General features: G+C 41.9%; 1 protein-coding gene across 8 annotated transcripts in view; it reads right to left on the bottom strand.

Annotated features, from left to right (window-relative positions):
* The window catches only part of PACSIN2 (protein kinase C and casein kinase substrate in neurons 2), a 46,616-nt gene that overhangs the window by 11,076 nt on the left and 22,949 nt on the right, over positions 1-12,591 (bottom strand). For all 8 annotated transcript variants that reach the window (XM_033148323.1, XM_033148322.1, XM_033148325.1 and 5 more), the window contains exons 2-6: positions 10,658-10,769; positions 4,721-4,877; positions 3,304-3,539; positions 2,049-2,204; positions 413-588 (exon numbers count right to left, since the gene is read on the bottom strand). In XM_033148323.1, coding sequence (XP_033004214.1) covers positions 413-588; positions 2,049-2,204; positions 3,304-3,539; positions 4,721-4,877; positions 10,658-10,717 — 785 coding nt within the window. In that variant the 5' untranslated portion in view covers positions 10,718-10,769. The remainder of the gene's footprint in view (positions 1-412; positions 589-2,048; positions 2,205-3,303; positions 3,540-4,720; positions 4,878-10,657; positions 10,770-12,591) is intronic.

Genomic DNA, 12,591 nt, shown 5'->3' with positions numbered 1-12,591 from the left:
GGAGACCCCTTTTTGGAAGTAGCATGCCTCCTTCTCTTTAACAAAGGAGGGTTACACCCAGGATGGTACATGCTTCCTAAGAAGACTTTTTCCTTACTGAATCTTCAAATTTATGCAGATTTAACCAAATCAACTAAGATCTCTTGAAGTGAAACACTAAGAGAAAAATCACTGGTAGCTTTTAAAATGAAGCCAGTCACAATCACTAGCTTGTGAAAATCACAACAAGGTTGGTGTCTTCCTATAATCTTCTTCAGAAGTCAGTAAATTCAACAGAAAAATGTTTGAATATAGGTTATGTCACCCCAATCTATATTCTTTAAATAGTGAGCTATGCTACCATAATTTACTGTTATATTATTTCACGCGAAGACAACTTTTGTATGTAACGGCTTTCATCTTACACATTTACCCTGGAACAGTAGACAAGTCAAGATGTTTCTGAACTTCCAACAACACTTCTCGGAAGAAACGGATACGTCTTTCCTCAAACTGCTGACACTGCTCAAAAACCTGCTCCATATTTTCCATATATTGAGGTGTTGCATTGTCCAGGTCTTTCAGAGCCTTTTCATACTTTTCTCTCGTCTTAAAGACAAACAAACAAACAAACAAATCCAAATTAGATGAGCTAATTGGGGAAATAGGTCTGAACAAGGTGGCTATGGCACAGGCAAGACAAACCTTCCTGCACTGGATTGCTCACAGATGACTCAGAAGAGCTGAGCTAAGGTTAGGTCTACAGGTGGATGCCACTAAGATATCCTGGCTCAAGTTTGGCAAACTGTCTCCCATTATTCCAGTTACAGGTGGGTAGCCGTGTTGGTCTGCCATAGTCGAAGCAAAATAGAAAATTCTTTCCAGTAGCACCTTAGAGACCAACTGAGTTTGTTCTTGGTATGAGCTTTCGTGTGCATGCACACTTCTTCAGATACACTGAAACAGAAGTCACCTGATCCTTAAATATAGTGAGGGAGTGAGTATTACTCAAAAGGTATTACCCTTCTGAGTAATACCCCTCCCCACTCCCTCACTATATTTAAGGATCTGGTGACTTCTGTTTCAGTGTATCTGAAGAAGTGTGCATGCACACGAAAGCTCATACCAAGAACAAACTCAGTTGGTCTCTAAGGTGCTACTGGAAAGAATTTTCTATTTTGTCTCCCATTAGTACAGTTCTAATTGAGTGCTGACTGCCTCACTTCAGTCTCTGGCTGTGCGATAAAGCATAGTTTCTCATCATGTATTACTATTTATAAAAATTTGAGTATCTATAGCCCTTAATCCTGTGGAATAAATTAGCCTCATATAACCAACATGCTTAACTCTTAATTACGGTAATGCATGGAGGGGTGAAGACCATAGAGGAAGCAGTCGTGCCAGGCTTAGCTAGGAAAGACACCCTCACCTTGGGAGGAAGGACTAGCAAACTCTTCAGTCTTCCACTTTCTATCATCATTCTCTTTCCACCGTGTGAATCAACCATCTTTATGTTTCGATATCTTTTCTTGCTGCTCTTTTCTTTGCAGAGTTTTTAAGGAAGCCATGTTTAACTTACCGAATGTGTGGTCTTTTTCTATGCTAATGGAAGTGGGTAACTTTGGAAGCAACTTAGAAGGGGGAATTTTAAAGGTCTAACCGACTATTTCCATGCTTTCCTTTGCTGCATGTTCTGTGATTTCAAATCTCTGCTGGGGCTCTCTCACCCAAGAATTTTTAGAGCACTCTCAGAGGTGCAATATATAGTTCACACACACACACACACACACACACACACACACACTGCTACTGGCATTATCTAGACTGCAATAGGAAGAGAAGAACACTACATACAATTGAACAACAAAGCGAGAGTGAAAGTGTGCACATGTATGCTCTAAATACCCTAATTTTAATAGAATAAGGATACTAATAATATGAGACAGAAGATGACAATTTTTTACTCTTGTGCTGGGATCACGTATATTTACTAATCTACAGAGTAGTATTTCCATTTTTCCACCCTGGAAGAAATGCTTGTAAAGTCCTGTGTTCAGAACACAGTTTACCTTAAGCACATCCTGTTTACTTTTATCAACTTTGTCCTGCAGTTTCTTCAGTTGTTCTGGATTCAGGGCTGGGTCAGCTTTGCTATTAGTCTCTCTGGACACGGCCAGCTTTTCTTCCTTGCAGGCCACATGATATGCTTTCTTAGCAGCTTCGACCTAAGTGACACGTTTTAACAATAATTTCATCTTTGTACAGCATCACTATAAGCACCCAACATAGATTAGAAAGTTTGAGGGGAAATATTGTTGGAGGACTTAAGGAAGTATCAAAATATCTTTCGATAACCTGATAATTATATTGCTGAAAAGTACAGCGGTTGTTTAATAAAGGAGCAAAATTGAGGCGCCAATAAATACCCTTTCACACATTATACACGTGAAGAGGTCCTTGTGTAGTTAACACAGCCCTGTTGCTGGTCCTGGCCCCGTCATGAGGTATTCCACTGGCTCTGCCCCTGGACACCCAAAAGTTAGTATATATGTTTGCAGGGGAAAAGCCTATGTGTGAGCAGCTACCCTGCAAGCATTCCCTCAGCACAGACACTGGAGAACTGTTTGCTCATACAAGATGGAAATGAGACTTCAGTGGCTGTTTCCAATCTTGTAGTCAAGGACTTAAGCATGTTTGGCTCTCTGTTGGCTTTAAGACCAGAGGGAAATGAGAATTGGCCGCAATTTTCCTAGAGAGTGAGAAAAATAGCAGTGGAGCCAACTGCTGCAACATTACTTCATTACTGACTTTCGCTCTCACCAGGAGGAAAGAAGATATTCTTGAGGAAGGCACAGGGCCCTGCTGCATTCTCCAGTCAAGAAACAGCACACTATGGGCAGGGGAAAAGATGAAAGAAGAGGGAGAACTGGATGCAAGGATGTCCTTCTGCAACATTCAGTTCTTCCTGGAAAGAGATCAACAGTCTTCAGTTTGGGGTCAGTCCAGCCTACTGTGTCTCTCTGCTTCAAAGACCAGAAAGCAAGGAGGGGACATGAGCAACAGTGGAGTGGGCTCTCTCAGAAGGTGGCAGACCCCGTCACTGGAGGTTTTTAAGCACAGGTTGGATGGTCATCTGTGCTGGATGCTTTAGCTGAGATTCCTGCATTGCAGAGGGTTGGACTAGATGACCCTTGGGGTCACTTTCAACACTTTAATTCTATGATTCTATGTGAAAGCACCCAATGCAGCATGGATACAAGAGCACGGAGAGGTGGAATTGTGGGAAAAGTTGCAAGGAACACCCAGTACATAACAATCGCTTACCTCTTTTAGCTTTTTGGCCCATGGTTTCTGAGCTTTCCTAAATCCATCTTCAGCTTCTTTGGTTTCCTTAAATCCACCCATTATTTGCTTGTGAAATGCCTCCTTCTGCCAGTTCTTTATCTTTTCGAAGTCTTCATTCATTAGGGCACTTTTTACTTCTATGTGTAGTTCACTCACCTTTTCAGCCTCGGACATAAATGCATGCCAAGCCTTTTCAACAGTACCATACTGTGGCCCTGAACACAAAGATGGGGGAAAGCAGCCAATGAAGTCATTTTTCTCACACTATCCTGAGTTTTTAAGGGAGGACTATAGCAGGCTTCCTCAACCTCGGCCATCCAGATGTTTTTGAGACTACAATTCCCATCATCCCTAACCACTGGTCCTGCTAGCTAGGGATCATGGGAGTTGTAGGCCAAAAACATCTGGACTATTGTGACTACATTCACTTCACAATAAAGCAGTTAATGGTTTACTGTGAACATGCAGAGGCCTGACAACACCTAGTGTGTATATTGTGGTTCCGCAGAATAAGCCAGGGGGTCCTTAACACACCACCTGAGACCATGCAGAGACACTGAAATGCAGAGGGTGGTCAATGCCTTCCACATCACCCACCAAGATTTCAGTAACGCAGGCTAGGTCAGTTCTTTCAATCAGGATCAAACCCTATATGACAAATCCTATAACACCACTCTGGCATTAAGCAGCAACACCATAAGACTGGTCAGATAAACTTAAATACTATTTAATTGTCAATCCCTACCCAAAACAAGAATCAGGGAACCCTTTCTGCCACCTACCTAATGGTCTGCTAAATAAAAATAAGCACAAAAATGCAAGCTAAGATTATAAAAGCTCATAACACTGTGAGAAGCATGTGCTGGAGCTATAAGCAGATAATAGATACAAATATGCAGTCCAAAAACAGTTTCCCCAAACATCAAGTTATTTATGGTATTTCCATGTGATCTGTATCAGTCTGAGGGCAGTAGCTGGCCCTTTGGTCCAAGAATATAACAGGTATATATTTTTAAGTACCCATTATGATTGAACTTGCATTCACTCTATTCTTTTCCCTCTTAAACCTTAGAAATCAACTCCAGGACCTATATTTGTGTTTTTCATAGCTTGTTGGGCTCTATTATTTCACCTTTTTAAATTAATTAAGGATAGCTAGACTTAAGTAAACTACCAAATCACTTGTGTTTAAAAAAGATGGATGGATTTTGAAATCTGGACTAACAGCTACAGTACTCGCTGACATTTTGGAAAAAGGATGGTATCCAGGGTTACTGTCCTTTTTTCAGTGCTTCCTACTAACACGCTAAGATCTCCTAAGTAATAAAGTGGACTTGCACACTGCCATCAATACAGAAAACATAAACATGCAAAATAGAGAAAAAAATCCCTTTACCCTTTTCTACAAGTTGTCTCCACCTTTTCGCCCATTCAGTGAGCTGCTGTGCATAGCCCTTTTCTATCCTTGCACGCTCATGAATGCAGTTCATAAGATCACTGCAAAGTCTATGACCATCATCAATGCGTTTCACTGTCCGCTTATAGTTCCCAACCTAAAAAGAGAGACAGAAACATTTATATAAACACACCTACGGCAACAAATTCAACCTCTTATTTAAAATGGAAGCCAATTGTTTTTCTGTTCCTAGAAACGTTGACAACCATTATTAGGTTACCAGTAATTACAAAAATGAAACTTCTACTGAAAATCAGTTTGTAATGCCAATCACAAGTAATCAAATGCTGTTAAACGACCATGATTCTGAACGCAGTGAAATATTCCCTAAGTACATTCGTTATGTACCAAGGAGTCAAGGTTTGAGAGGATTCCAATTTTTAGCTACACACACTTGGTGTATTAAAAAGGTAGGCATTTTCTTATCTAAGGAACCCCTGGTATGAATTAAGAAAGCCAGCTTAAAGTACCACAATCACCTTTCCTAATAATATTTTTTTTGTGTTTCCTATTGAGGACCAAATCCAATTCCTTTACACACCTAGAACTTGTCATACTTACCAGAGTTCTGTAATTTTGTAAAATAATAATAATCATCACCATCATCTAAGAGTTACATTCAGATGAACAATTGGGCTACCTAGGAATGCTGAAGTGTTGTTTGGCTTATTTGTAACCAGCAGCGTATTTTTCATATAAGACAGAGCCTGGAGCACAGTCTGTAAGAAAGATCTTAAAAATCAAGACTGTTCCATAGAGCAAACTCTGCCTTTACATCAATGGCAATCCTAGTTTTAACTACAGACATATCGAATGAGCACACAAGGCAGGAAAAAGTTCTACCAGAAATCACCATACCCTTGCAGGAAAAGAGGAAGGGGTTGGAAGAGACCATCCTCACCTACAGATTAAGATTGAATCCTGACAAGACAGAAGTACTGTTTTGGGGGGACCGGAGGTGGGCAGGTGTGGAGGGCTCCCTGGTCCTGAATGGGGTAACTGTGCCCCTGAAGGACCAGGTGCGCAGCTTGGGAGTCATTTTGGACTCACAGCTGTCCTTGGAGGTGTAGGTCAATTCTGTGTCCAGGGCAGCTGTCTATCAGCTCCATCTGGTACGCAGGCTGAGACTCTCCCTGCCCGTGGACCGTCTCGCCAGAGTGGTGCGTGCTCTAGTTATCTCTCACTTGGACTACTGCAATGCGCTCTATGTGGGGCTACCTTTGAAGGTGACCCGGAAACTACAACCAATCCAGAATGCGGCAGCTAGACTGGTGACTGGCAGCGGCTACCGAGACCACATAACACCGGTCTTCAAACACCTACATTGGCTCCCAGTATGTTTCCGAGCACAATTCAAAGTGTTGGTGCTGACCTTTAAAGCCCAAAATGGCCTCAGCCCATTATACCTGAAGGAGTGTCTCCACCCCCATCATTCTACCCGGACACTGAGGTCTAGTGCCGAGGGCCTTCTTGCGGTTCCCTCACCGCAAGAAGCCAAGTTACAGGGAACCAGGCAGAGGGCCTTCTCGGTAGTGGCACCCACCCTGTGGAACGCCCTCCCACCAGAGAACAAGAACTACCGGACTTTTAGAAGACATCTGAAGACAGCCCTGTTTAGGGAAGCTTTTAATGTTTGGACTACTGTATTTTAATATTTTGTTGGAACCCGCCCAGAGGGGCTGGGGAAACCCAACCAGATGGGCGGGGTATAAATAACTTAATAAATAAATAAATAAATATAATAATAATAATAATAATAATAATAATAATAATAATAATAATATTTCCCTTTCCTGAATAAGGGTTGGTCCGCTGTCCTTTCCTCATGCAAGAGCATGGGCATCAGCTCCAAGGGTATAATGGGGTGAGCAGCAGAATTGTGAGGACTGATCTGGGAGTGAAAGCACTGCTTGTTTCTAACTCTGCCAGTCACTTAGGAGCCAAATAGGACTATTCTGGGGAGGCTTATTGCGGCTTCCTGAGAGCGTCCAGGCTGCTGCACCACTTCCCAAGAGTCCACCTAGTCAACCAGTTCATTGTAGCTAGCAGAGGACAAGACTCTGGGGAGATCACAGCTTATCTGAAGAAGTGTGCATGCACACGAAAGCTCATACCAAGAACAAACTTAGTGGGTCTCTAAGGTGCTACTGGAAGGATTTTTATTTTTTATTTTTTATTTTGTTATGACTATGGCAGACCAACACGGCTACCTACCTGTAACTGGAGCCCCCTTAGGGTCTCTCACCCCATCCAATTCCTTCCCCACCCACCCGCCATGCAGACCTGCCTCTAAAGCCACAGAAAAGAGTAAGAACTGCCCTTAGGCACGCTGCTATGGTTTGGCTTAGTGTGTCGTCCAAACCCGGGTTTCTGGCTTAACATAGCACAGCAGCAAAATGATTGTAGGAGCAAAGCTGCCACAATCTCCGGCTCAGGAGCCTGCACATTTGCTAGTTTGCACTGAGACATGGTTGGACATAGAAATTCATACAAGTGTTTTTCAGTTGGCAACCCTCAAAGGAGGAAAGTGAAGCTTAGACTCTCACTGCTACTAAAAGGTATTCTGAGCCCTTGTAGTTTCTGCATTGGCAATGCCACTTAGAATAGGAGAGAAGCAGCCACGAATCACAGGAGACTCCCTACAGGAGTGAAATTTGAAGTCCTCTTAGCGTACAAATACATCTGCCAAAAATTCTCACTTACAAATGAAGCTGTTGTCTTGCCAACCTCAAGACAGACACCATGTCCTTGTTGTGCATTCCCTTCTGGCAAAACACCTGCAAGTATTTCCACTTATTACAGAGTACATCGTAAGTGACATTTACAACTGGCACTGCTTATATGGAACAGTATCACCTGATGCTTTCACAAGGGGAAACCCTTTAGACCTTTTGGTCCATTGTAAACAATCTGCTTTTAGCACTATCCTCATGCACACAAGAGTCAAATCCCTAATGCTATTTACTCTGTATCTACTAAATCTTATATTGCATTGCTAAGATTCACTGGTGACCTGTGGCATCTTTATGTAAGCCACACTTAAGTTAAAAGTGCAATGGAAGCTGCCTATAAACCATCCAAGTGGTTCCTGGATTGAACAGGAACAGGAAAGTGCAGGCAGGGTTCCATGGGAACTTCACAGGAAATTAACTTGTATGGCTTGGAGAGTGTGGGGGAGGGGAGGCAGAAGATAATTAAATACTGTGAACCAAACTACCATACTTTTCTGTGTATAACACGCCCTCGTGTATAAGATGCCCCTATTTTGGGGGATTAAGTTTAAAGCAGGGGTGTCCAACAGGTCAACTGCGATTGACAGGTTGACCCCCAGTTGTTAGAAGTCGATCGCGGGCTCATTTTCGTCTGCAGGTGAAAAGGAGCATTCGGCTCTGCCCCCTCCCTCTTTCCTTTATCTGTGCACGATTTCAAGAGGGGTAGATCACTGCCAGTTTTTCATTCTGTGAGTAGATCACAGTCCCTGATTTAAAGAAAATAGGGGGAGATGGCACAGAGTTGTTGAGCTTTTTGTGGGGGAGATTGCCCAAAGTTGTTGAGCTTATTGGAGGGAGGATTGACAAAAGTTGTTTTTTGGAGGGGAATGCCCAGTTGCTGAGCAATTGGGGGGGGAGGGTGCCGAAAATCACTCACCCAGCTGAAATGCAAGCGACGACAGCCAATCCAAAGCAGCCATTTATGCATCCACAAATAACTGCAAATAACTCACCCAACTGACAAAGCAGCCCTTGCAGCAGACACCATTCACCCACCCAATCACAAGATCCTGCTCACAGCTGCAACCAATCACCCGTCCCCCCCTCTGCACTACCCATGTATAAGATGCCCCCCCCATTTTTAACTTTAATTTTGAGGGGGGGGGAAACCTCATCTTATACATGGAAAAGTTCGGTAAATGCAAGTCAGAGATAAAAATGCAATCATGAGCACACTTCAGTACCTTTCAAAAAGTTTTTATATTTTTGCAAATGGCTTTTAGGTATTTTACTATCCTGCAGTGTATAATTTTTGTGCAATAAATAAATAAAAAGACTTGCCTCTGATATTTAAAGGCTGCATAATTCCTACAATTGCAAAATTATTGACAAAATTCTAGAGGCGAATAGTTGTGCCCACACAAGCAGAACAGACAAGCCAGAAAGCTGTAGGATGAGCTTGCAATGCAAATAACAGGCAATGTATGGTCCAGACCAGTTCATCTGCTTTTGTATTCCATCCTCTCAGTGCTTGGGTCATAGCAAATTATTTTCTGGAGGTAGAACAACAGGTGTAAATATGGTTTGCCAATTTGGACATCACAGCAAACCACAAATGGTTTGCAAACCATAATTCACCATAGTTTTGAACTTTCTGATTCTGTTTTGCCAGCACCACGGTCTGTCGTGATGACTGAATAGAGTCTGGGTTCTATCTGCAAAACAGGAATCTAGTTTAAAAAAAGAAACAATGGGCCATGATGATACTATGCAAATATAACTGAGGCTGGGCGGGGGGGGGGGGACCTACTGGGAAATTTATTCTGCTTGGCTGCTAAAGATAAAAGAATGTGTCATTTGTTTTCAGGTCAGATGCTTCTGATGGAAAATAGCCTCTAAGAGCATTTTATAGTTTTTAATCTTTGCAATGCGGCAAGCAAAATTTGAACAAAGCACTGTTTACAAAGAAGATCCGAAAAGTTAACCATACTTTGTTTTTACTAAGCAGAAAGATGTTACGAGTTGGTTTCCCGTGCTTAGCATATGCAAAGGCAAAGACCTCTTTGCGATAGTTCGCTTCAGCAGAAAATGAAATGTGCAAATCTAATGTAGCAATACTTCAAAACCTTCACATTTTTATCCCTAGTAGCAAAACATGAAAGCTGGAGATTAAGTTTTTAACAGCAGTATTTTTTATATTGTTAGGAGCAAACAGAATCTTGAAATTTTGCTAGCATATCTATAAATGTAGCTGGTGGAGAAAAGAGGAAAATTCAGCTTTCCACCAGGTACGTTTCTTCCCACAAAAGCTTAAAAAATAAAGGTCTTGCCCATTTAGTTATTTTGTAGACTACATCTGGTATCAGTCCCTACTTGTGTTATAACCAGCATGCACAAAGCTACTTTGACAAGGACCAAGGGCTTAGACACATTCAGTGGGCTCTCTCTTTAAAATAGCAGACAATTTATGTCATAGCAAAATGATTTCTAAAAATCTCAGTCTGAAAAGCAATCCCAAGGACAGATTCTGAAGTTCATTTGGTACGTGGAATGAGCTGTAGAACTCTTTGATTTCCAGCCAATGGCTATTGTGACCAAGTGCAGAACATCACAAGCTTACCTACTTGTTACCTTCCCCAACATTAGCTGGATTACTGTAATGTGTTCTACGTGGGGCTGCCTCTGAAGACACTTTGGAAACTCCAGCTGGTGCAGAACTCTGAGGCCAGGTTGCTCACCAGGGCAAAAAAGGTAAACGTAAGGTAAATGACCCCTGGACAGTTAAGTCCAGTCAAAGGCAACTATAGGGTGTGGCACTCTTGGCCACTGACACTCTTGGCCACTGACACTCTTGGCCACTGAGGCAACCAGAGCCTCCAGTGAGAATGCTGAATCCAGGAGCACAGCCCAACCTGTGGGCTGCTCCTTTCAAGGGAGTGCAACCCCATCCAGAAAATGCTGTTTCCCCACCTCCCAAACATGAGCACTCAGGGCACATAACACATTCACCATCCAGCGACTGGCATGAGTTTGGCCAAACTGCGGGAGGCAGTGGAGGATAGGGGTGCCTGGCGTGCTCTGGTCCATGGAGTCACGAAGAGTCGGACACAACTGAATGACTGAACAACTTTTTTAAAAAAATTGTTTCATTTTTTTTCTTAATTACCTCCCAGAAGCTGTCACTAGGAACCTCTTCTCCAACAGAATCATAATACGAGTCAGACATCTCTACACACCCAGTGCAATCCGGTGTCTTGTAAATATCAGTTCTTCAAAGTCTGTAGAGAGGAAATAAAAAGATCAGCTGAACAAAGAATTGAATTTGCACATTTCTAAAGAATTAAATATACCTATATTGCGGCGTATAAGACGACTGGGCGTATAAGACGACCCCCAACTTTTCCAGTTAAAATATAGAGTTTGAGATATACCGGTACTCAACCACAGATTTTCCACCCAGCGTATAAGACAACCCCCGACTTTTGAGAAGATTTTCCTGGATTAAAAAGTAGTCTTATACGCCAGAATATACTGTAAATGTACTGTAAGTTTGCTGTGTCAGGAGAGAGAGAGCCATATCTGTTTCATGTTTTATATTATATTATATTATTATATTAAACAGAGCCATATCTGGTGGGATTGAACTGTCAGAAGAGTAAAATTCTCAAGAGAAATATTAAGCTAATGGCTTAGTTCACATGTCACGGTAAGCCAAACTATGACTTTTACCAGGACTGCACAAACATGCTGGCTCCAAGAAAGGAACTCACATCCACTTTTCTCCTCTGAAGCTAAGTCAACGTTTGGATTAGCGTATCATCTGAACCCAGAATGGTGGTAAAGCTCTTTCCTCCTTAACCACAGTCTGTAACCAGGAACAAACCTTCTCTGGTTAAGGAACAGACAGCTCACCCACAGATGATAAGCCAAACCCAGGGTTGTTGCCATGCTGAACTGACCAAAAAAGGACAAGAGTGAAGCAGAGTGGGTGCAATCCCTTCGCAGATGGCAAGCATGTTCACATTAAGCCACAGTTTGGTTTAGCATTATGTGTAAACAAAGTCAAAGTCACATGTTTTACATCCAGTCTCCAGGCAAAGCCAACAGGTGTAGGGGCAAGCAGGTCTTCGAGCTTATGTTGTCAGAATACAAACACCCAGGGCCAATGTACCAGTAAGGTTACATTACAGCAGTTAAATTAGGCTCCCAGGAAAAAAGCCAAAGCTGTTTTCTAATTCTACATGGCATCATTAAGGATTTCTTGTCCCCTCCTTTCCTCGTGTGCTCAGGTTGACTTGGACTATATTCAAGCTACTTGCAGAAATCATTTTTTGTTGCCAAGCTTGAATGTTCTTTGTTGACCATCCCACCACCACCTGGATAATAATCAATGCATGTCATTTTTGGAAGCAAAATGCTTAGCAAAAGCCCTTAAATTTGAGTTCACACATAACAGACTTGAACCAAATAGCCTAAAATAATTGTTCAATACATACAGGAAAGTGTTTTCATGGTTGTCAATTACAAAAGCACATCTAGAAATCAAGTGCAGAACAAGGTGCATGTAATGAAAACTGCTATTCATACGGACCAAAACATAGCCAAACCTCCATGCTGAGTTCTAGCTAAGGATTACACTGCTACCACCAACATTTTGAAATTTCAGCCAGGCAACTCTAGAAACCTGAGAGACAGACCGCAAAGAGCTTACCCAAAAGCAGCCTTGGCCCTATTTCTACTGTCCCAAATTTTAATTTGTGATGAAGAAAGTCATTAAAACCTCCAAATTATAAGATCTTTTTCAAACTTACATAATGCCCTTTTGTTTTTAATAAATTAGCTTCGGAGACCAACCTTGTGGAAATATTTACCTTTTAGAATTCAGCCTATGACTTTGTAATGTTTACATGCCAAGGGAAACTGGGAGTGGTTAATATGGCAAAGAAGACACACACTCTTTCCAATCAGACAAGTCACAATATTTTTTGAATAAAGCACTTTCTCATGATACATCAAGTTATGCTAATACTAATTTTAAGGTTTGTACATAGCATTGATGCTACATGGTGAGAAAGTAGGAACAGGCATATTTGGGGAAAT

Source organism: Lacerta agilis, chromosome 5 (assembly GCF_009819535.1).
Source record: "Lacerta agilis isolate rLacAgi1 chromosome 5, rLacAgi1.pri, whole genome shotgun sequence".
NCBI classification, from domain to species: Eukaryota; Metazoa; Chordata; class Lepidosauria; order Squamata; family Lacertidae; genus Lacerta; species Lacerta agilis.
The sequence above is the reverse complement of the archived record's forward strand: the minus strand, read 5'-3'. Positions and strand labels throughout refer to the sequence as shown.